Source organism: Phymastichus coffea, unplaced genomic scaffold, assembly GCF_024137745.1.
Source record: "Phymastichus coffea isolate CEN01 unplaced genomic scaffold, Cenicafe_Pcof_1.1 PCOF00135, whole genome shotgun sequence".
Lineage (NCBI taxonomy): Eukaryota > Metazoa > Arthropoda > Insecta > Hymenoptera > Eulophidae > Phymastichus > Phymastichus coffea.
In genome coordinates, this window is record NW_026706946.1 from 394099 (window position 1) to 419940 (window position 25842).

A 25842-nucleotide genomic window follows, 5' to 3' on the forward strand; every position below is an offset into this window, starting at 1 on the left:
AATACTCTTTCGCTCGTTCGCGTGTATGTCCCGGGCTGGACTAAATTCTATTAATAAATTGCTCAAAGACTCTCTCTCTCTCTCTCTCTCTCTCTCCTCTCTCTGCCCCCCTCTCCCTGCCCCCCTCTCTCTCACAATAAATTATTTACAATCTCACAAACAACAAACGAAGGAACCTAATTACATCAGTGTATTTACGTATGTGTGTGTACGTGTACACGCGCACATGTGTGCGTGTGTATGTTTGTTTGTTTGTTTGTTTATTTACTCAGTTTTTAGGTAAGAATGTCCGTATCAATGTTGTCTATGCTTGTCGCTTTCTTGCTTCTATTTACAGGTACTCTACTTTAGTGTCCGTTTTCATCTTTCTCGTATATAATTCGCGGTGTACTCTCAGTGTATGTGATACGAGAAGGGACAGACACTAACATGCGTCCCACCTTCCCCATCGCAAGAAAGATGAGAGAGCAATTTAAAAGGCCTAGTCGCGTATAGTTCCCCGACGGCACGAGAAACTGCAGCCTCACTCCACTCTAGGTACTGCTGCCTGATGCCATCAACGTATTTGTTGCTACCGTTGCTGTCGACAACGTCGTCGTCATTGTTGCTGCTGTTGTCGTTAACGTCATCGACGACGACGGTCCTTCCGATGACGTACCGAGGCCACTCGACGTTTGCGCACCTCCCGATGTTGAGTCACCTATATATCCAATTTCACATTATGACTTTGCTTGTACTTGAGGATAAGGTGCCCTAATGGATATTTAATTGCGGGTAAATATATCGGTGATTGCATATCAAACTTTTTTTTGATCACCTATTATTTTTATTTGAAGTCCAAATTGCAACAGATATAGATTATTGATTAATTGTATTGTTAGCAAAAATATATATACTTGACAGTAATTCCTATTAATTGTCAGCTCAAATGCTCCAATATACTTTATATTGGAGATATATATCCAAGATACTTTATATCTAAAATTATACCGAACTATTAATAATACAGTTATTAAGTATTTTATTTTAATGAAATGACACTTCACGAAATGACCCCTTGTCTTGATGGTTAATCTTATTAATTGTGTTTCCCCGAGAAGATAAAAATATATGTATAAAGATAATTGTTATCAGCCAAGTGTTACGCTTACTTATGTATGTTCCATAATTGTCGGTCGTATGTTTTTTTAATATAGATATGTTATGTAGTCACTTGAATATTTGAAACCACCTTTCAAACTCATTTTTCTAATGCAATCAACTGAACTTGTAGTTGCAGTTTTGAATTACCAAGCAAATTCAAATTGACAATGAAAGTCTGAACGCAAGCTAATTACTTCTCCTATCAGAACCTTATCGGTGACTCACTGTTTCGCTTTTATTTCTTTGATAGAGATCTATAGCTTCGATAATATACTTTTTTTCTGTTTTCAAAATCATACAAACATTGTTGAATAAAAAAATTGTACTTTTATTACAGCAAAGGCAAAAGGCATGGTACAAACCTAAAAGTGCAGCCTCCAAATCACCTAGGATTTCAGTTTCCTTTTGATCGATAAGATTAAAGCGCTGATTAAGGAGCGTGAGGTGGGCGAAAACACAGTTGAGGTGTACGTGAAGCCCCAAAAGTGCCACCTCCCGGAAGTGGCAGTGGTAAATGTGTGCCACGACGTGGTAAAGTAGCCGCAGGATTTTACGCACTAACGACTCAAACGAACTAGGGAATTCATTCGCTGAGCAAGAACAAACGAAAAGCAAAAATCATATCAAATCAGTCAAGTCTTACTTCACTAACTTCTAAAATGTATTTACATATATAATATGTATATACATATATATTGTACACCTATACATTTTTATTTCATAGATTATTCACGACATATTTTGAAAGAGATGTATTTTTGAGTCTGTATGGATGTTTTATACATGAATATTAATTATTGAATAAAAATTCGTGTAAAATGACTGCATTATTACACTTATACGAATTGCTACCTTTATAAAACAACGAATGCAAAAGTCGATCAGTTACACTGGGTGCATTCATATGTTTATTAGAGTATTAATGTAAACTGATGTCAGAAACTGACAAGTGAATTAATAATATACATTTATCTCTGTCAACGACTTGTTTTCGACTTGGTAACGATTATCTTGAGTTTATTAAACACAAAACAAAGGAGAGTCGATTATTAATTTTACATATTGTCAGTGATTCGAATGAATTTGCGTAATGCAACTGAAATTGTAGAGCAAGTTACAATCAACGAAACTTTCTTACATACAATGTACATGAAAAGTTCTCTGTGAAACAGAACAGCTAAATTGCGTTGTTGCAAAATAGAAAATAGCTTACCGTATTTAGTAGGAAATATAGTCTCATCGCTTACGGTGCGCTGTGTAAAGGTCATCACATAATCGACGTACTGCGGTGCCGCCACCCGAGTTTTCTTTCCCTTCTCGTCGAACCACAAATATGTCCTGCAAATTGATTATTCCATTTATTTCGTTTTATTCTGATTGTGGTGGATTCAATGTTCAATTATATTCCTGTGTCTGTATTTACGACTCTAACAATACTTCCAACTAGTTTTCATTTAGTAATTAATGAACAGACAATAATTAGTAAGCATGTCGGTTTCTAGCAATAAAAAATTATTTTTGAATTTTCATGAATTAGTACAACGTAACTATCATTACGTTTACACAATACCTCTTATTGTATTAACAGGTCTAAATGCACTTCCAATTGGCAGTGAAATCCGCTTAGATAACAAGGATAGAATAAAGGTAGACTATGAACATATAGACGTAATAATTTTTCATGAGAAATTACACAAAATTACACAGTTTAGTTGTAATTATTTTTACAGGATACACACGAATCACTGTTAATTAGATTCCACCTGCTATGTAAAATCAACTGTGGTCAAGAGGAAGCGGAAAAATTTCTCATTTATTTCAAACACACTCGATGATATCGGACAAATACTGTGCGTGTAAACACACCTGGTACCGGGTCCGGTCATGTCAGGACATCCAGTTGGCGTGCAAAACTCGGACACGGTGCCGTAGACAAGGTTGATGTGATCGAATAGTGCGAGGGTGTGGGACGCAAGCCACTCGTTGTAGTCGAGTCCCGGTGGCAAGTCGACCAATACCCTCATGTCCACGTCTGGCAGCTGTCGTTCCAGTGCCGCCTCCTCCAAGTATAATTTTGGATCTTCCGTTGTCCCTGCATCCTTTTCCTTTCGTCGGGCTTTTCTGTAAAACGTTTTGGAGAAAAAAAGCAAAGTATCAGCAGTCATTTTTCTTTCCGACACATACAACTATCGATCGTTCATTATTTGCTTTTGTGGACAATTGACGATGATTTTCCTGAATAAGAACACATTTTGGTTTACATTAGCCCATAATTGCAAGAGCTAATCTGTTGTGAGTGGAGACGAGTAAGTATAACTTTAGCCGTTTGCAAGCGCAAATGACGTCATTTCATTTGAAAATATACTCTTTGAAAAACCCAACGTGAGTGCAACACGTTTAATATTCGTGACAATAAATTTGAACGGAAATTTATTATAGACGCGCAGAAAGTTCTTCACAAGAATGTTCGCAAAAATCGAAATACCACTGCGAACAAAGATAATACAAAGAACGAGTCGGAATCTTTCGGTTCGAGGGTTTTTTTGAGTTCGTTGGTAACGTTGTAGATAGCAACAGCAGCAGCACCAGTATATAAACATACAGTAGCGCGCTTTCAAGGTCGCGGAGGGATAATTCGATTTTATACAAGCTCGCCCTCTCTCTCTCGCTATCTCTCTCACTCTTTTGCACGTCATCGCCGTCGCCGCACCAAGAGTCTTTCATACATCCACGCTACCTTAATTTTTTCTTTCTTTCGCTGTTCTTTCACACACTTCACGCTATTGAATTTCAATTATAGAAGGGAGATACAAGCATAACAAAGATTTCTTTTTCATTTTTCTTCAGATTGTTGGTGTGATGATCACCACATTAGGACATAGAACAAGTATTGATTAGAAAGAATCTTTTTTCAGTCTAATCTCGTTTGTGAATTTTCAGTCAATCAAAGATCCCCCCTTCTCTCTCTCTCTCTCTCTCGCTCTCTCTCTCTCTCTCTCTCTCTCGCTCTCTCTCTCTCTCTCTCTCTCTCTCATATGTACACACACTGAAAAAACAGAGATTATGTAGCCAATAAAAAAAAATCAATAATTCAGATGTTTTGTCATATGTATGTCGGCAACTGTATATATACAAAACAGAAAAGCTCAATCTAACATTTAACTTCGGGATTTGTATGGAGCAAAAAAATTTTTTTACATCGAAACAGTATTATGTGCGCTGATAATAAGTAGGAGAAAGAAAAAGAGAGGGGGGGGAGAGAGAGAGAGAGAGAAAGTGATTTACATAACCTATTCTAGCGGGATAATATACTATATATTGTCAACGGTCAGCTGTAAGAAAGAATTTCGCGAAAAGTAAAGATAACGCGCGCACATATACACACATACATTTCGTTTTGCTCCCACGCACAACCTTGAAAAACAAAAGACTCGCTAGATGTACGATAATTGTGAAAATGAAAAGCACTACGCATGAAGCTGAAACAAAGCGAAGCAGAGAGACAGACAGAGTAGGACACAGAGAGAGTTTTCGAGCATAAAAACTCACGCGACGAGCTCGCTGAAGAAACGTATTTTCCGATGGCATGTGTCTCGTATCGAGTTGCTTCTGTGCTGCTGCTGCTGCTGCTGTGGCTGTGACGACGACGACGATGTAGGTTGTCTCAGTGGTGTGCTAGGCGCCGAGGCCGAGCCCAGCATCATCACTCGCAGCATGCCCAGTCTGAGTATGCTCTCCACTTTTATCTACGCACAGACGATACATCACATACCACCATGTACATAAAACCGTTCGCAGAGACGCGACAAAGGTACTGTGCGATTTTTTCTTCTTTCTTCCTCTTCTTCCTCTTCTCCAATTTCTCTACCCACAGTGGGGAATATACAAAATCTACCGCTTCACACGGATACGCATACGCACACGGACAGAAAAACAAGCACGCTAGATTAAAGAAAACGAGAGAAGACTGTAAATTGCACTGAGTGCAGTTCGCAGCCTCGCTGCTGCTGCTGCTGCTGATCAGCTGTACACGTATACGTGTGTGCTGAGAAAGCATGAGCGCTACTAGCGTCAGCTGACGCGAGAGAAAGAGAGAGAGAGAGAGCTGGTGCGACAATCGATAGACGCGCGCGCCTAACGGTAACATTGTCGCTGTAGCTGGCTGCTTTGCCAATCGATCCTTACCTTCGTCTGAACAGGAACGTCAATGTTAGACAGTGCGACAGCTTCTCCTCGGCTGCCATCGAGCTGCCACCACATAGCGCCACTACGCTTTTCCGAGGTGTAATTATCGCCGAGAGAGAGAGAGAGAGAGAGAGAGAGAGAGAGAGAGAGAGAGAGAGAGAGAGAGAGAGAGAGAGAGAGAGAGAGAGAGAGAAAGAGACACGGAAAGAGACAAGGTTTGGATTTTCTCGAGCGCAACTCTAGCCTGTGTGCGCGTGTGAAATGAAGCCAAGGAGTTACGTCAAAGTCTACTTTCTACTTTGGAGAGTACGCAAAGGAAAGAGCTAACTGCCGGACTGCTGCTTTTGTTTGAACATTATCTTTTATCCGTCTGACCTGCTGCACGCGAAACACGTGATCGCGACACCTTCCTCGCTGCAGGACCTGAAGAAGAACTTCCGTCCCGATAAACCAAACATCGCCGCTGAGAAGCAGACAGTGAGATGTATCCTGTGCGTACACTTTACGTGGCACACTACTTATTACTCGCACCGCAACGATCAGAGAACACCGCGCCGTCGTCGTCACCGCCACCGCCGGCCAAACCGTTCTCCAGAGAGAGAGCTCTAACTGTTTTGCCGTCTGCACAACGTTAGAGGTCCTCCCCCTACTTTCTCTCTCTCTCTCTCTCTCCCACTCTCTCGTGTAGGGCTTCGCTTCATTCTCTCTCTCTCTCTCTCTCTCTCTCTCTCTCTCTCTCTCTCTCTCTCTCTCTCTCTCTCTCTCTCTCTCTCTCTTTCTTCATACCTACCTGTGGGGGAGGACGTGGTGGTGGAGACTAAAGAGGAGGAGGTGGTGGTGGCGTGACTCATCGAGAGTAGCGCGAAACCTGTTGGCGTTGTGTGCGTCCGTGTCGTTGGATGTGTACTGCGTGTGAGTATGTCCGAATATGTGTGCGAGTTACGCAACGCGACAAAAATAGGTGTAGGTGTCGAGAAAACGCTTAAAGGAGTGAGAGGAAGAGAGGGACAACGAAGAAAAAAATGACATATGACAACTTACCCCATAAACCAATCGACGGTGTCGCGGAGGTACTCGGGTAGCTTGTCCAGCTTGGCTGCTGCTGCTCGGCCGCGGCCGCGGCCGAACCACTACACCGAGCAACCTCACTTCCCGAGTATATGATGCTTCACTCTAACTCTGTCGTCGTTGCTCTCTCTCTCTCTCTCGCTCTCTCTCTCTCTCTCTCTCTCGCTCTCTCTCTCTCTCTCTCGCTCTCTCTCTCTCTATTTCCACTCTCTCTCTTTCTTTTTCTCTTTCGCTCTATCTCGGTGATCACTAGACGGGATTTTTCAGCTTCACGGCCCACCAAGGCAATCTCCCACGCTCATTCTCGAAGCTGCCTCTACTGCTCTTGCGGTTGTTTTTCAAGCCATTTCGACTCGGACATTTTTACTTTACACTATACAATAACAGAAAAAAATAACACTCGTACGCGCGCCTGTCGCGCACACACCACTCTGTCGTCGCTCTCTCGCAAGGACACTAACGCAAACGCGAAGCACGCATACACAAACACAACGCTCTCTAGAGAACTCTACGAAGAAACGAACAGTTACAACGCACGAACTAACTCTTTCTTTCTCTATGCCTCTTGCCCTGCTACGACAAAGCGCAAACCGTCCATTTTTGCTTTTCTTCGAGCTGAGCAAGAGACGCGCGCGCGACAGCACACAAAATTTCTTCGTCGTCGTCTCTGTGTTGCTGCTGCGCGATCATCAGACTACACTTCTATCACCAGAGGGCAGCATCTTATGGCCGCGATTATTTTTGCGAAAAGTTTGCAATCGGAGATGGAGAAATCTATTTTATCGGTGTTAGTGATAATCGGTCGGTAATTCCTATAACAATTTTTTATTTTAAAGTTATATAATGAATGAAATAACGAGTTGATAAATTAAATGTTTCCACACAATTTATTAATTCTTTTCTGTAAAAGTAAATGAGTATTTGTTAATTGCCCTAAGTCGTTGAACAAATACTGGATTTTTCTTATTATAAAAAAAAGTTTTGATATGCAAAGGATTAAACTTCTTTAAAATAATCAGTACATAAAGTTGCATCTACAGCATAGAATTTGATATTTACAAGATTGATTCGTTTTTATGTAAATAAATATCTTATTTTTAACATTATTTTATTAAAAAAACAACAAAATTTATTTTCTTTTTATCTCAACTAACAGTGAGTAGATTATTTAGAATCACTTGATACAAGCCAAAGTCAAATGATCAACATTCTCGTGAAGCAATTTCTCGATTTTAATTAAAACAAGGCCTGCAAACAGTCGACATTCGCTGACATGGAACAAAATTTTAACCAAAAATAAAAGAAAAGTGCCAGGCAAAGCAGTACTCAAGGAGAAAAAGAGTATTGAATTTCTCATTATGGAGCAAAACATGTCACAGCGAACACGAGGCTACTATTCGGAGCTTGTCACCGGTAAAAAGCAAAAATAGGAATCGATCGCGCACGACGTGGCATTGCGCACTCAATGATTAAATTGCTTTCGTATTCTCTGAAAATAACGTAGCGATATCGATCGCTTCAACAGGGCATCAGACAGGGAGACGGACTACTGCTGCTGCTGCAGCAGCCGCAGCAGCACCACCACCACTACCACCACCACGGGAAGTCATGCATACTTGGAATAACCTTAGTTCGCCGACCCCGCCGTTGTATTTGAAAACAAGGACAGATAACGAAGGGCTGATTCACAACGAACGATGGCTTACTTTCCCCACTGATCCTACCATCGTACGCTGATATCAAATTTTCGCTGCCTTTTTGGAAATGTTTTTGTTTTACAGACGATTACTTTCGCCTCACTAAGACTACATATTGAGGCTATCGCAGGTCATATTCGTTTTAGTTGTATACGTGACTGGCTAATCATAACTATCTACTTGTGTGTGTGGAAAAAAATTCTTTTATCGATAACCAAAATGAAAATTAGGCAAAAGGTGTCATTCTTGATAGATGACTTTTTCCTACGAATATCCGTAGTAATACTTGAAATTTTTATTTCACCTTCGCATAGAACGTACTACCTGCTCCTATTGTTAGTTGGCTGATTCCAAAAAGTCAAAGTTTTGCCTAGAATTTACATCTTGATTCTACATTAATCACTAATCAGATATTGGAAAAATTACCTAACATTTCTTTTACAAGATAAATCCTTTATGATATTATTTACGTTATTTTGCCACTGGCAAGAGAATGGACCATGGAAAAGAATTTCGCTTTTGATTATTAACAATATCTATTTTGTAAAACTGCAATTCGTTCGAAAGAAAATCTATACATGTTCATAGCTATAGTCAAAAGTTTCGAACGTGAAGTACCTGCTTAAACGAAATCTATACTCATTATAAATTTGTATTTAACTAGTTGCTTATTAACGTAGTTGTAAGGCTTATGCAATACAATTATCGGTTGTAAACGTAAATTTATAAAATACCATTATTATGTCCGTCTATCGCGTCAATATGTAAAATATTTGCCTCTCTAGTTTCGTGTCGTATATATTCAATAACCCAGAAAAAGCTATACAATTCGACAATTGTATCGCGTTTAGTCGCGTCGATGATTAAAAAATAGTTGTTGAAAATTCTCTCTTTGACGCATTGTTTAGCTGTCAATTTGACTAAGCCTTTGTTGGAATTCGATGTTTATGATAAAGAGTGACTTTTCAAAAATGATTGAAACAATGCAATCGTACGGTACTAAGTTATCACATACTTTCATCCACGTTATACGTACATACTCGAGGTAAAACTAGGGAGCCAACTTTTCCATATCTTGGTGTGCTGTATGTACATGTTGAGGGATCTAAAATGAAGAGTAACCAGTTTATCAGGAAAAATAATCGAAAATTTTAAAAACAAAAAAGGATATCAAATTTTGTTACTAGACGCTAAATGTAGAAGATAAAAAGCTTGTTGATTGGAAAAAGTTTGAATGTCTAGGCTCTTACGTGAGATTGTAGGCCTTGAAAAGAAGAAAATAAAAGTATTTAGCGAGTACTTCAAAATGAAAAATTTTTCATGATGCTAACTTTATTAGACTTTATTATTAACGATTTTCACACCACAGTAAAAAAATTTATAATTTTCACTGTTCAACTTCAGGTGGCCCCCCTAAAACAACGTAAATTAATAATATCGATGAAAACTAAAAGTCGCAGGTGATGTGTTGATTGCTATGTAATCTTAAATTAAATGAGTATATTATAATCAAGAAAAAGAAACAGAGGGGATAGTGAACGAAGATGACCATCGACGTGGCATTTAACACAAATGGCTTCGACAGGTGTTCCCAAGGCAGACCTTCTCCCCTAAGGTTCAAATGGAATGTGAGGCTGGACCCAAGCGCATTGCACGCAACGTTGAGACAGAAAGACGACGTCGGCTCTACGAAAGCTTCGATCTCGAGGTGCTTTTGCGCGAGAAAGGGATTAACGCATCGGATATCAACAAACAACATTATATTCCACTTGAGACTTTCGACGATTACACCTACGACTGCAGGTAACTGTGAACGGCCATTCTTTTCTTCCTCTTTTTTGTTTTCATCGACCCATCTCTCTGATCGGCCATGACACAAAGAAACGATAAATTGCTGAATTACTCTTCTATTTTATTTTTTCTTAATAATAAAAAGGAATTCTTTTGGTACAATTTGTTCTAGCCTGAATTTTAGTATTCTGGTAATGAAGAATTCATGTTTCCTTAAAGCAATAGTTAGTACGCGTTGTAACATTGACTGGGGAAACCGATCGGTAATAAAGTAGAGAAAAAAATTGGTAACAGAATATCAAGAGTACATCTTTAAAGATTAAGCAAGTCGTTAATCTTCGTACGCGATCTTTCATTCAAAGAAAGAGAACGGTGAAGAGCTCGACAAGCTGAGATTAATTCTAAGGATCTCGCGCGCTTACAGAACTGCAGAGGAATGGTTGAGATTAGGCGAGGTAGCGAGCAAGCGACACCCCCTGCCAGCGCAAGCCTTGACAATAGGAGCAGACAAATGGCAATTAGTGGCTGTCATCAATTATAACGAGGACTCATCTTTGCGCCTCCTCTCGCTCGATGGCAAAAAAACTATTTTCACATTGCCAAGACTTCGCGTGAGGTTCATCGCTGAAGACCCACGAATTTTTGCCGAGAGGCTTGAGTCTGCCTTGAAGACGAGGAGATTTTGCGAAGCTCGTCTTGAGTGAGTCAAACAATGCCTTCGATAAACGTTGTTCTCGGGCCACCCTATGTGCAAGTTTTGTTCATCGACATTCGTCTACACGAATGTCGGTGAGCTTTTAACAAATCGCTAATCACCAACACAAGTATGCAAGCTTCAGTATTTATTACAAGATATCTTATCCGTACTAATTGTTGAATAATATTTGCTGATTAAATTTCATTGTCCTGAAATAACATGCATGAACAATTGCAATGATATTGTTATATTCGCTAACGATACTTATTCCAATTGGTAATACAATACTTTAATTATTAATGGGTTTTCGACGCGAATATCTATCGGCTACATTAATATTAACGTAGCTGATATTTGGATGCCAACAATAAGGTCGTTAATACCTGGCATAAAATACATATCGAAGTAGTATTGCAATCAATCGAGCGAAACCAACCCATAAGCAACCCATAAGAGCTACGCTCGGATTCAGGGGAAATGGATTTCGCGCAACGGCCCAATGAAGCTTTCGTTGACAGCGCTATCTAAAAGACAAGCAATCAATATGCGGAGCTCAGTGTTTTACGAGTTTTATTTGACGTAGCGCGACAACAGCGAGGCTGGCCAGATTCTGATCGAATATCATTTATTTGCAGGTACAATTTGTACATCGACTGTATGCCCTTAGAAGGGATGAGCGCTCATGTAAACGAAACAATTAATTATCCACATACTTTACATACGAATTATCCTCACAGTAAAGGAATTATAACTGTTAGTATTTAATAAATTAAACACTGAATCGCTCCCAACATCGATGCTATTAATGCTATTTTAGTTGGCGAGTGAGGTCGAACGCAATTATTCACGCGTAATGTGCGAACTGGAGTGCCGAGAAACACTAAAACATTTGCTGGGGATATTTGACGACTACTCTATTGAGCGAATCCAATCAACAGCGCAGCAATCATGTATCGCGGCTGCCACGCATTTTCACGTATGTCTTTCTCTTGATTCAACACTTTAGCACAACTTTGAAGCTTTCAAAGAGCTTTCGTGAACGTTTGCGTCGTAACTCAACATTTGCTCCATTCATTGGATAAAGAGTTACGATTTTTTTCTATTCGATTTTTATATTTGCTTTATTCACGAAAAAACCGAAAAAAGGGTTAATAATTTGAGCCAGACTAATTGGAAGCTTGCATAAGTTCAACGTCACAAGCTGAATGAAAAGTACCTCTAAAGAAATGTCCATGTTAATTAAAAGTATGAGCTTTTAATTAGCAATGCTTATGAATCTTGAAAAATGAGTTTGTCTAGCGGACAAAGTGTGAAATGATTCTGGGATTGACCTGATGAGATAGAGAAATGTCAAAAAGAGGATTGATTGTTTGAAGCCACCGAGGCTACAACATAATTGGTGTATCTACTTTGTTAAATTGAAAGAAAAGATAAAGAAAAGGGCATTAGTCAGCGAACGGAAGAAAGTCGATAAGATTAAAAACAAAAGCAGTTTATCATGTTCACAGGCAATTCGACAATTCAGCGAATGGAACAGCCTGTACGTGCACTCGGAAGTACACGAGGCAATGATGTCGATAGCGTTGGAATGTGAAAAAGCATCGAAATCGACGCTTTTTTCGCTAAGACTTACGAAAAGCGTGAGCCTGGAAGAATTTGAGTCGCAGCAATTACACGCCAGTCATTCGCTCGTAAATTACCTACGTGATGGATGGTTGGAAAATATTTGCCAAGCTATACGAATAAGCCTAAGAGACATTGGCAAAGGATGGTTCGATCTGAGACAATGCCACCACGACATTTACGATGCCATGAAACTCAACAGATTCATGCAACTTGTACGACAGCGTATGCAGGTCAATCTTTATTGCTCCGTTACTCCAATCTTTTACCCTGGCGCGTGAACCCGCAATGCTGTACTTTCATAAAGATTGCTCGGATTTTTACTTGGCTACTAATATTCCAGCCATTCCACCTTGCCATCAATTGTTTTCCTTGACAAACGTTCCTCTAGTTCTGTTTTCTTTTTGTTTGAAGCACTGCTTGCCATTCATCATCGACTTGTTTAATATAACTGGATTTTTAAATGAAAATCGTAACCTAGCAAACGTCATATTCAACATTTCTATTGGTTCGCGCAAAAAAAGAAAGTGATATTTTTCGCATAGAGCGCGCTGCGAACTTTGATTGAAACGTCAGCAGTTGGATTTTTGAGGACACTAGAAGCACCAACGATGTGCATGTCAAATGTAGATGAAAAGTTCGTTTGGAAATCAAATTTGAAGGAGCCCTTATTTGAGTCAAATGTCAATCCAATCTTCACGATTGAACTCTACATGAATGATAATGGTGCTCACTACACCACGGATCCTAATCTTTATGCGGTAAATTCCGAATGATCCTCTAAAAATTGTAATCGATCCTCATAATTTTTCAATGTTTATTACGTAACTTTGAATAACATTGTTAAAACTTTGTATGTCTAACATTGTAGGAGAAGTTTGACGCTTTACTGGTAAACGCGCTGCAGTTGTGTCAACAAATAAACCAACTACATCCAGCGCTATTGCATAATTTAACGTTTTCGCGAGACTTGTACGTTAAGTCGGTAAATATCAAAGAATCAATAATAACGAATGTTCGGAACAAACTGAACACGGCATATCGGAAATCTATAATTCCACTCGTAGCTTATTTGGAGAATTTCGACAAATATCGTGATCTGTTCGGTCTTGATCCGCTACAGTACGTTGAGTAAGTGCTTAGATATTTAATATACGATAACACACGAATATTCATTGAAAAGTAGCTTTACATATACGTTTTAAATAATGCATTTTTAATTAATTAAAAAAATATCTATTGTCTTGAGAGAATATTTACAATTGAAGTTTACTCGATTGAAGAATAATGTTTGGATTATCATTCATGTTGATAACGTTTTTTTCATATTACATCTTTTCAAACTTACGGGAAAAAGATTTTGACGATAGTTAAAAATACTGGTTTTATGAGATTTTCATCCAGAGTAATAAAAATTCGAAAAGAATCAAAAGCATCTAACAACTATTATAAAATATCCACTTAGGAACTACAAAGAAGAAGAACACACTGTAATTGAATTAAAAGACGAGATAACAATGCACTTTGCAGTAATATCGTGTTTGGAAAGTGATATCCCTCAGCAGATCAACGTTGGCCCATTTGAAGTAAACATCGGAAGATTGAAGAGTCAATTGATCGATAAGCAACAAAACGTCATTACGGGTCTCCTAGAAATGCACGCGAAAAGACTGCGTGGTCGGATTGACGAAATGCTTGATGAGTTTACAATGATATTTTACAAACTGAATGTCGTGCCTGCCACCATCGAACAAGTTTTCGAGATACGAGAGTGGATGGAAGGATTGCCGATTACTGTTGCTGAACATATCGAAACTTTACAAACTGTCCGACTGGAATTCGACATGCTGGATGTATTCTACTATAATTTGACAGATGATGATTCCGAAGCGAAATGGGAGGCATTAAAGTATCCAGCTAAAATACTAAAGCAGGTGAAACAACAATATCTATGTAATGCATTTTTAAAATTTTTTGATCGAATTAGACAATTACAATGCCAAGAAAGTCATCGGCAATATCACCATACTTTATATACGTATATTGTTTCGTAAAATATCATACTCTACAATTAAATTAAACATTTGTTTTTAGTGGTGTTTATTATTAGTCAGTGATCTTACACTGTATTTATTCGTTTCAAATTTTCGTGTTTTTATTTCATTTATACATAAAATGTCGATCGGTACGACAGGTGAATAAAGCCGAGTTCAATACTTCGTTTGCCATAGCATATTCATTTTACGGAAAATGGTAAAATAAAAATTGGAGATAAAAATTGGACAAACGAGTCGACATGCTTTCTTTTCGTTTTTATCAAGATTTTATTAATAAACGTGATTCTCGATGAATATGCTTTTCGCTGAAAGCAATAATTGCTTTCCACTAAATTTCCGTGCTGTCCCACGGACTTTTTTCCAAAAAGAAGTTTAAACAGAGACTATTACCATTATTATTATTTAGAATTTAGTCAGCGCTCAGAGTTCGTTTCGCTGATTAGTCTATTTTGTTTTTAGATCGAAGAAGCTTACGGCAAATTAGTCGAAATGGAAAAAGCAATATTTTACAAAGTGCAGATAGAAGATGAAAAATTAATTATAGAAAAAATTGATTCTCTGATTGGAAGCTTTACAAACATTATCAAGCAAAGCGATATTTCCAAAGTGCAAGAGACGTCCGTCGAGGTGAAAAAATTATGGAAAGTAATGAAGGAAACTCAAGAGTTTGGCATGCTACTAAATTCAAGGCAAAAGTTGTTTGGTTCTCGTATGAAGCCCTACGACAGACTAACGCAATTGATCAAAGAATTTGACTCGTACAAGAGCTTTTGGTTAACAGCAGCAGGTAACGTGATTTTTAATTATTTTGCATGTGAATAATTATTTAGAAGGTGATCTAATTTTAAAGAATCATTTTAAAATAGATTGGTTCAATATGTACGAGATTTGGATGGAAAATCCATTAGTAAACGTTGATGGGAGCCAAATTGAACCATTAGTTACCGAAATGTTGAAAATCATGATACGACATAGCAAAAGTTTTCAAGATCAACAAGGTAATTTATTGTCAATGAGTTTGAGCCACAACTTAAATTACACATCATATGCACAGAAATATTGGAACTTGTTAGCGACATACGCGGACGAATTGAACATTTCAAGCCGTACGTTGGCGTGATACAAGCACTGCGAAATCCCGGGATGAAAGCGCGTCATCTACAAGAGCTGAGCGACAAAATTGGCATTAAAATTTCAATGAGCTCTGACGTCACATTCAAGAGCCTATTATCGTTTGGAATAATGGAACACGAGGAGACCATCCGGGAAATTTCCGAAAGCGCGGCTAAGGAACACGTTATAGAGGACGCCTTACGGAAAATGATAGCTGAGTGGGATGCTTTGAAAATGGACGTCATAGCTTACAAAGATACCGGTGAGCTTTAGCTGCTGATCCGCAATACCTTTTTATTACAAACAAAACTACTTTTCATTTGTCGCTTTACTTTTTATTTATTGTTTTCATTTTTTTTAAATCTTTCGCTTTTGGCAATGGCACGCGAAAACTTAAGTTTTCAAACGTACACGAAATGAAAATCCTTGCAAATAAAAACGTCCGGTCATTTGTGTGCGCTTTAAAGTCATATTTGAAGTTGACACTTTATGTGGGTTTTCAGGCACGTACATTATGAAAGTTGCTGACGAAGTTCTATTGCTTCTAGACGATCACATTATGAATACTCAACAGATAACTTTTGATCCGTTCAAAGCAGCTTTCGAGGAAGAAATAGACGACTGGTCCTCGAAGTTGAAACTCTGTCAAGACGTGATATATCTGTGGATGGAAGTGCAAAAGTATCAAGAGCTCACCGTTGTCATATTTCAGAGACGGGATATTTCAGAAAGAATGCCATATTGATTGTGATCTTGTCGCACAGGTTTTGGATGTACCTCGAGCCGATATTTTCCTCCGAAGACATAAGCAAACAACTGCCGATAGAAGCGAAAAAGTACAAAACGATGGAGCGCAATTGGCGGCGGATCATGAAGGAAGCTTTCGACAATCCTATTGTAAATATGACTTCAACAAATCACGTACATTTCAAACATGTCTATTTTTCAGCATTGACATTTGCAGATGATCAAAATATGCCCGGATAAAACGCTGCTGGAAAGTCTACGCGAGTGTATGAACCTATTGGAAGTAGTGCAAAAAGGTCTGTCGGACTATTTGGAGAGCCGTCGTATGTTGTTCCCGCGTTTCTTCTTCCTCAGCGACGATGAGCTACTGGAGATCCTCGCCCAAACGAAAAACGTGCAAGCGGTGCAGCCCCATCTGAAAAAATGTTTCGAGAGTATGAAGGGATTGCGCTTCGAAGATGATTTGGCCATCACACGAATGTACTCTGCTGAAGGCGAAGAGGTGACATTGGAGTCGCCAGTTCGTCCGGAAGGTAGCGTGGAATATTGGCTCGGCTATGTCGAGGATGCGATGAGAAGCACAGTCAGACACGAAATAAGCAAGTCGCTAAAAACGGTCGAATCAATGCCGAGAAAAGATTGGGTTTTCATGTGGCCAGGTCAAGTTTCATTGTCCGTCGGGCAAACTTCCTGGACTGCGCATGTTGAGCAGGCTATAATATCCGGCGAATTGGGTGGCTACATGCAAGTTATGGTTCAGCAGGTATTTCTGACGTGCTTTATCATTTGCACCGTTGTATCACGGCGCTCATATATTATTTTATGCTCTATATTATTTTCCGAATACGTTGCTTTGCACTAAAATTCAATGATGAAAAATCAATTCAGTTAAAATAAGCGCAGCGTGACTTGATGATTATAATAAATAGAAAAGACGTCTATACTACTTAAGTGTACATTACCACGCCTTCTAGAAAATTTAAATAATTTCAATAATTGTTCGTGTATACAATCAATTTCATAATTATTATTTTTTTTAATTAATACTGCAATATCGAGTTCACTTTTTCTGTGATCCCGACAACTCTTATCTTATCATCCAGCTACTCGAATTTCAATTGTATTTAGTTCGAAAGCATTCAAAGCTCATTTTTTTAAAGTAATTTATTAAGTAATAACAAAAGTGGTCGGTATAAAAAAAATCAAAATAAAGGTCGACATCTATACTAAAATGTTAAAACAAAATGAACATTTCGCGAATGTGCGTGTGTGTGCGTGTAAGTTTATTCTAATCGAATGGACTATTTACGGACACAGTTAGACGATCTACGAATTTTGGTTCGTGGACAACGCACGGAAATCGAGAGACTAATGCTGGAAGCTATAATAACAATCCAAGTTCATGCTCGCGATGTATTGTCAACGTTAATTGATGGTCACGTTGCCAATACAAACGATTTCGATTGGATTTCGCAATTACGTTACTACTGGATTAACGACAGCGATCTCAAAGTTCGCGCCGTTAATGCGGAATTTCAATATGGGTTCGTATTTGGCATAATTCGATTCCTTTACATTTAACACATGTAGTCTTGAATCCATTGCTTGGTGTACCGTACTCGCGTACACAATATACCATACAGTTTTATTAAGTGTTCAATATGATTGATCTCATGTGTACACTAACGTGATCCGCGAAATAAAAATATGAAAAGATGAGCAACGAAATATTCTGCTAGAAAGTCAATTTATCATCCATTGCAGATACGAGTACCTCGGAAATAACGGGCGTCTTGTTATTACTCCACTGACGGATCGATGCTACTTAACCTTAACGGGCGCTCTGCATCTGAAATTTGGTGGCGCACCAGCTGGTCCCGCGGGCACTGGTAAAACTGAGACGACCAAGGATCTTGCGAAAGCTTTCGCCATACAATGCGTTGTCTTTAATTGTTCCGACCAACTGGATTTCATGTCGATGGGCAAGTTTTTCAAGGGCCTCGCCAGGTATTAATCTTGCCGGTCTGCTCACCTCCTCTTCTCCAATGACGCAATAACGCATCGCCTTTCAGCTCTGGAGCTTGGGCTTGTTTCGACGAGTTTAATAGGATAGACGTTGAAGTACTCTCAGTCATTGCTCAACAGATCATGACTATTCAGAAAGCGCAGCAAATCAGCGCTGATAGGTAAAATTTTTAACGCAGTTACGGACAAATTTTTAAATGTTGGCTTTGATTTACTCCACAGTTATAAGCTAAATCAGCTTTGTACAATTATCGCAAGCATTATTTATGAATTGTAAAAAGAGCACTTGAGGATTTTTTGACTGATTCATTTTATAGTACTGTTTTCTATTACTTTACTAATCGAGACTGAACAAAGCAAATTTCCAATTTTAAGCGGATTGCTCCTGATTTTGCGGGCTTGAGTCTGTTGTCAATGAGTATTAAACGATCAAAGTTCAATACTAATTTTCATAACTAATTATCTCGAGTTTTCCTGTACATTTTGTTTATGTAATAAAATCCATAGATGCCAGAGAATAATTCTTGATAAGGTTAACGTTCGTATTGCCAAAGACGATGTCACCGTCGATTGGAGTCACGAGAGTAAATTATAGAAACCAGTAATGAAAACTAACGACAGTAAATGTATAATATAAGATTAAGAATAATTAGAAAGATAATATGTTATTATTTGTTTCTCATATCACAATTTTTTAATTATATTTTTCGGTTATTCGATTATTGAAATTCTTGATCTTTTACGTTAAGACTCTCATGCGATAATATTACGGTCATAAAGGTTTTTCTTCGAAGGAGTGGAATTGAGTCTGAAAGGATCCTGCGCAGTTTTTATAACGATGAATCCTGGATACGCTGGGCGTACCGAATTACCAGATAATTTGAAAGCACTGTTTCGGCCAGTAGCTATGATGGTACCTAATTACACACTGATAGCTGAAATTTCATTGTTCTCGTGTGGATTTGGGCAAGCAAAGGCTTTGGCGGCCAAAATTACAGCTACATTCAAACTCAGCTCCGAACAGCTTAGCACACAGGTAGACAACAAGTCATATTTTTATCAACAATTGATAGATTGAAACGCTGACTATAGCCCTTTTTATTATTAATCATAATTAATTAATTAATTAATTAATCTTAATAATCTAATAATTAATTAATTAATTAATTAATTAATCTTAATAATCTAATAATTAATTAATTAATTAATTAATTAATCTTAATAATCTAATAATTAATTAATTAATTAATTAATTAATTATTAGATTATTAAGATTTTTTATACCAACTTTATTTTCTAATTAACGTTCATTAACAAGTAATTTTACCGTGACATCAGACTCGTAATGCGAAGACATAAAAACATAACCTCTGACATGATTGATATTTTGATCTTTTATTGCAGACTCTCACTATGGTAATAGTGTGAATTTATATTTATTAACAATTTTTCATGCTTGTAATAATTAAAAAACTATATTATTTTTTAAAATTATTATATACATACCATAATTTTGATATTTGTGCCGGGAATTCCAATAAGTCATTCCAAAAGTAGCAAGTTTCTTTTCAGCAAGTAATACATTTAATAACCCTAATCTTCAAAGTGTATTTCTTTCAACGATTCTCCGTCGAATAGGTTTTTCTGTGTAATTAAATCTTTTCATGTGAATCATAGCTATAATTTTAAAGAACAACTTTTATTAGACAAAGTTTATGATAATGAGTTTGTTGTAGTATTAACATTTTATATCTCGCACTTCATAGTTGTATGTTGAAATATTAATAAATGCTGTACTTGATCGCGGAAGCAAATTTGCCTCCACGATCAAGTTCAGCATTTATCAATATTTCAACATGAGTTTGTTAAAAAATTATGTATATGTGACACTGAAAGTTACATGGAAATTTTCGGGTGTTTGCTCTAAAATTTCTACCGAATTATTAGTATAAAAATTATTTCTGACATACCTTGATTGTTACAGACTTGTCACCTACGTCTCTGGATTACGATGCGTTACTATAATTATAGAGATGATTCGGCTAAAGTATTATTTCATCGAACCATCTCAGTATTATTTACAGGTCATTGTTCTCCGTGCACAAAAAGCAGTCCGACTTCAATTTTTATTTTGCAATAACTTACAAAACTATTCATTAATCAAGCCAATAATAAAAAGGAACTGATTCACTAGCATACCCTTTCTAATGAACCCATCTCGATCAAAATCGACTGATCGATTCTAGAAATATGCATGAACATATAAAAATAGATCGTGTCAAATACAAACCTACTTTTTTTTCGAAATAAGCAAAAATGCATTTATCGAAGGCTTTTCCATTGTCATTAGTTAATTATTTGTCACAGTTTGTAAATTTTACATTGCATACGCATATGGAAAATTCACTTCTTAATAAAACTTTGTTGAATATTGCTATAAATATTGTCAACTATAAAATATAATACATGCATATGGAGACATAATTTTTATAAAAGCTCACTTGTCGTTATACACATATTCAAGAAGAAGAAAAGCAATAAATTCATTTAAGAGGTCAATAGACAGCACGGATGAGTGTTTTTCGCTCGATGTTCCTTCATTGTCAATTTAGGTTTAGTTTCTTAATTTCTCATATGTATGCTTGGTCTCGTATTTTGGTTTTCAAAAAGTATTTTCAAAATTGAAAACGTGGGTTTGCTCTATTGATGTGTTATAAAAGTCGTTATACTCGGAACCTTTTAAATATATTAGGTATTGGCACTTACACGGGAGGCTTCTGGACTTTTGATCGCGTGGTAAAGTTTCGATTTATGTTTAATTTATAAGGAAGTTCATATTTTGATTTACCATGCATAATTATTGCTCTCAAAGTTGAACGTTCGTCTACGATCATTATGATTAGAAATTAAATTATTAATTTTAAATTTATTTTTGTAAGCGACTATAAATATTTGTATTGCGATCTCAAATGCGAATGAATTGATGAGAGATGTATATAAATGCGCCAACAGATACAAAGAGTGAATGTAGAATCGTTGAGCAAGAAAATTACGTATTGGAATGTAAAGCCGACATCGATTGTTATGAAATGATATCAAAGTTATCGATCTCCGTTTTTTTTTGTTCTTTCGTCACTTATAGTATCATCACCCATTAATGTGAACGTGCGCATGGGTGTATCGTTGTTGTATAGCCAATTACAGCTTTGTTAAGGCAATTGAATCGCAAAAGCTGTTAGACCCCATGAGGAATCATAAAGGTTTTCCGAGGCATTGTCGGGTTGATCATGTACGGTTCGGGAATGCATAGGGTATGCCGATTGGCTGACAAGCAGAAAGGACAGGTAACAAACATAACGGAAGGTCGGTAAAGTTAGGTGTAGAGCGCAGTAAGCGATGACTAAATAATCATCGACTGATCGTTACGCTTGACGACAGTAGTAAGATAGACAAGAATAAGAATAGAAGTGTATCAGCACATATGCAACTTAATAATTCACATAAAATAATACGATAAGTCGACTAGAAAATAACAATTAAAAAATTTTTATACTCAAAATGCTCGAATGCTTGACTTTCAACAACCGATCGCAAGTTGAATAACGACCTACTTAGTATGGTCGACCCCAAGAGCCAATAAATGAGTCGCGCCCAAATTTCTAGTTCTGTTTAATCAATGGAAAATTTGAAGATGCTATGTACATTAATTGCCATGGTTCGCTGAAAAAAGTGCTGTAGCGTAATGAAAGTCGCTGAGTGGGAAATCGCGAATGCGCCTTTAACCGTTTTCTTTATGTTTCATTTTGCATACTTGAATTTCCATTTTATTAAAAAATAAAAGAAAGCATGAAAAAATGTAACTCGAACTTTAGCGTAAATGGAAATACTCATGCTTATCGTATATTGTAGGATCACTATGACTTTGGCATGAGATCTGTTAAGACGGTTATTGCGGTGGCTGGGTTATTAAAACGAGAACAGAAAGATATGCTGGAAGAACAGATTTGTTTGAGAGCCTTAAGAGACGTTAACGTGCCTAAGTTTTTGAAGGATGACTTGACATTGTTTACCGGTGTGTGCACGTATACTTAATTATTTTGTATTTTTAGAGTGCAATTTGTAAATGTGATATAATTATGATAAACTTATATAGGTTTTCAATAACAAATCTTGGAAAGTTTCAAAAAGTATGGACTACTCGCCTTTATTGTTACAAATTTGAAATTTCGATTTTTTTTTTGTTGGTGTTTTGAAAAGATTTTATTTAACAGGATTAATTTAATTTAATTTAATTTAACAGAATTCTTGAATTTTGCGTACTGGTAAAATTAGCGTATTAGCTAGATCCAACAGTTAGTCTAATTAAAAGTACCTTTTATCTTTCATTGATAAAAAAAGAACATTCTTTCAATAAAAAAATACTTCTCAGGTATCGTTTCGGACCTTTTCCCTGGAGTGCCAGAAAAATCTATCGATTATGACATGTTAATCAGAGCTATTAAAGATACGTTAAAGGATATAGGACTAGCAGATGTTCCAGGTAAAATGTATTTAATTTTTAGCTAGTTGTTAAAAAAGATTAATGAAACGGAATATTTTTGCCCTTACTAATCTATTCTTGTTTTCGCTCCAGTATCGTAATTAAATTGAGATCGAATCTATTATTCATGTTTTAATTTTTCTCATTTATTATAAATAACGTTATAACCATATACTAGTGGAACTTGAAAGCTTAAAATAGAAATGATAAATATTAATTTTATAAAACTTGTTGATGCACACTTGTAAATTAATGAATAGTTGGAATTTGTTATAAGTAATCTGAAATCATAAGCAAAAACTTCTATAACTTACGCGCGCTCATTAAAAAGTGATTAGATAAAATAAACACGATTATAAATATGAAGTTTATTAAAAAGGTTGAATTGACGTTTGAATGATTAATTTTCCCATAATATAGATGCTTCTTTTCTTATCTTCATTTTGTTGTAACTGACGATTTATACTTTTAATCAATTTTTTTCTTACTCCTCTTAATTTGCTTTTCCCATTACATTAAATTTTAACTCTTTTATGTGTTCCTAATAAACATGTATCATTTTAACATAAATTTTAGAACGGTTATTTGTTTGTCGTTATCAGTTACACGGTTATAGGAACAATATTATCACAATATTTCCTTTCTAGTCCATTTTCTTCGTATGTAGGATGATATATAATTTCTACATCAAGTTAATTTCATATATTGACATACTGCTGGGATTCTTTTAGAATTCATCCAGAAAATCATCCAACTATATGAGACGACCATAGTACGACATGGACTGATGTTGGTTGGTCCTACTGGTTCAGGGAAAACCACGGTATGATACCATTTAAGTATTAATAGTCAATTTATCTACTAATAATTTTGCATAAATAAACCTTTATACATATTGCAAGCGACGGAGCAATAACAAATATAGGATTTACAATAGCATAAAAATACGTATTCGGTTTGAATACCAAGAGTTCATTTTATCACCGATGTTATTGAACTTTTGATATTTACATGTTTTTTCAAGATTAAATCCAAATTTAAAATGGGAAAAAAAGCCTTGTAAAAAAATAACAAGCTTTATTCAGATTTTACTCAGAGAAATTTGTAGCACTCGAGTGCTACTTTAAATTTAAAGATATATTTTTTGACCTTTTAAAAGTTATATATTTTTCACCTCGAATAGCTTTGCTTTTTACAATATGATGTAGTACAGAGAAAATCTTATATCTTACATGCAGGGCAAACGTTCTCTTTTTACCATGATATGCATCTTAATCGGGCAGAGACTCATTCGAGGTGAAAAATATTTTGTATATATGTTCTATCATGTTGCTTGATAATATAATTTACTCTTGTGTTAACTTGTGATAACTAATAGTTTAGCGTTAAAAAACGTTAAAGGAGAAATATAAAAGGAGATACAGTACAGTCCACGTATGGCACATTCCAGACTATGACGATCAGCTTTTCAGGGGTAGGTTTCGGATTTTCTTGAAACTTGGTCTACATATTGCTTATATGGTACTGTATTCAAGTATGGATTATTAAATCATATAATAATTATATCAAGAGTTATAAACAATTGAAAATTTTTGACGAAAAATTTTCAAAAATTATATCTCCGCAACCATTAAAGTTATCGAAACGAATTTTTTTTATATTACGCATAAGAGGGTGTACTTTAATGATATTATGCGAACAATACTTTAATATCAATTTTTCTAAAAGTTATTAACATTTTTTTTAAACTAATGCCCATATCTCAAAAACTATTATTTTTATTTTAAAAATTATTTGTTTATTGAATTCCTTGACATTTTTTCTTTAAGATTCCGTTTTAAAATTCATCAAGCGATCATTAGATGCGATACAGTGAACGATAATAGTGGACGCTAACAGGCCTTACGACGCTTGTCGGCCGCGCATCGGCGCTGCTATCAAACTTACCGACTTATCGGCGTCGCAGGGCCTGTGAGCGTCCACTATTATCGTTCACTGTATCGCATCTAATGATCGCTTGATGAATTTTAAAACGGAATCTTAAAGCAAAAACGTCAAGGAATTCAATAAAAAAATAATTTTTAAAATAAAAATAACACTTTTTGTGATATGGGTAATTGTTTGAAAAAAATGTTAATAACTTTTGGAAAAATTGATATTAAAGTATTGTTCACTCAATATTTTCAAAGTACACCCTTTTATGCGTAATTTGAAAAAAATTCGTTTCGATAACTTAAATGGTTGCGGAGATATAAATTTTTGAAAATTTTTCGTCAAAAATTTTCAATTGTTTATAACTTTTGATACAATTATTATAATGATCTAATAATCCATACTTAAATACACTACCATATAAACAATATGTAAACCAAGTTTCAAGAAAATCTGAAACCTATCCCTGAAAAGTTGATCGTCATAGTCTGGAATGTGCGTATGCACATTGAATAGTAGATTTTATGTGTTTTATATGGTTTAACAATATTTTTAATAATTGTTAGATAAATTTTTCCGTTTTAAGTTTTCTATCTAATGTAAGAACATTTGAGATATAATCGCTAACAGGAATACCATAAAATAATCTTACAATTTGTAACCCATAGAACGTAGATTCATGGAAAAAAGACTTTTTTAGATTTTTTTCCTTCTCTAAAAGACATTCATTTGGCATATAATACGAAGATAAACGATATATTTAAACTGACAATTTTGTTTATAAAAATAATTACTTACTTGATATAAAAGTTTTGAGTAGAAAGAAGTAAAAACTTACCTTATCACGTAACACAAAAGTGAAATTACGAGTATGAAGCTCTTTAAAAATTTAGTTTACTTAAGATATGGCGATAATCAAATGGCTTAAGACTGATAAAAGTTTATCGTATAATAATATCTAAGTAAATATGTTGGTAAAAAATGAAATAAGTGATTACATCAATAGAAGGGTACATCATTTAATTGATAAGATATTTCATTAGTTGAGCCAATGGTTGATTCATTCTGAATTACAGTGTGTATCGCTGATGAAATCAACAGGCTGATAACAGCCTGTGTTAACGAAATAACAAGAAAATGACCTCGTTATACTTGCGTTTGACCTTCCCACTCTTTATTTTTCTTTCTTTTCATTTGATAGTTGTGCTGAAGAGAATGAACGTT

At 36.2% G+C, this 25842-nt stretch overlaps 2 protein-coding genes across 5 annotated transcripts in view; one reads left to right on the forward strand and one right to left on the reverse strand.

The window, feature by feature from the left end:
• Positions 1–116: 116 nt before the first annotated feature.
• Positions 117–7075, reverse strand: LOC131671785 (MOB kinase activator-like 2). Of its 4 annotated transcripts, none has more exons than XM_058948508.1 (6): positions 6942–7044; positions 4693–4889; positions 3010–3264; positions 2357–2481; positions 1506–1733; positions 117–700 (listed from the first exon to the last, which is right to left on the reverse strand). In XM_058948508.1, exons 2-6 carry the CDS (start codon positions 4857–4859, stop codon positions 534–536), a joined length of 942 nt encoding a protein of 313 aa, XP_058804491.1. In that variant the 5' UTR covers positions 4860–4889; positions 6942–7044; the 3' UTR covers positions 117–533. The 4 variants fall into 4 exon arrangements, with proteins under 4 accessions (XP_058804491.1, XP_058804488.1, XP_058804490.1 ...); XM_058948505.1 differs by lacking the exon at positions 6942–7044 and adding an exon at positions 5329–6251; XM_058948507.1 differs by having other exon boundaries at positions 121–700; positions 6370–7075.
• An 890-nt stretch (positions 7076–7965) lies between these two features.
• LOC131671798 (dynein axonemal heavy chain 1-like) overlaps positions 7966–25842 on the forward strand; it is a 51755-nt gene continuing 33878 nt past the window's right edge. Inside the window, exons 1-22 of the mRNA XM_058948522.1 lie at positions 7966–8124; positions 9679–9896; positions 10309–10584; positions 11217–11334; positions 11399–11523; positions 12035–12437; positions 12750–12965; positions 13076–13335; positions 13670–14138; positions 14721–15048; positions 15128–15259; positions 15316–15636; positions 15878–16055; positions 16139–16271; positions 16339–16884; positions 17439–17665; positions 17886–18128; positions 18194–18307; positions 18927–19182; positions 22056–22218; positions 22576–22686; positions 23418–23509. Coding sequence (XP_058804505.1) covers positions 8005–8124; positions 9679–9896; positions 10309–10584; positions 11217–11334; positions 11399–11523; positions 12035–12437; positions 12750–12965; positions 13076–13335; positions 13670–14138; positions 14721–15048; positions 15128–15259; positions 15316–15636; positions 15878–16055; positions 16139–16271; positions 16339–16884; positions 17439–17665; positions 17886–18128; positions 18194–18307; positions 18927–19182; positions 22056–22218; positions 22576–22686; positions 23418–23509 — 5049 coding nt within the window. The 5' untranslated portion in view covers positions 7966–8004. The remainder of the gene's footprint in view (positions 8125–9678; positions 9897–10308; positions 10585–11216; positions 11335–11398; positions 11524–12034; positions 12438–12749; positions 12966–13075; positions 13336–13669; positions 14139–14720; positions 15049–15127; positions 15260–15315; positions 15637–15877; positions 16056–16138; positions 16272–16338; positions 16885–17438; positions 17666–17885; positions 18129–18193; positions 18308–18926; positions 19183–22055; positions 22219–22575; positions 22687–23417; positions 23510–25842) is intronic.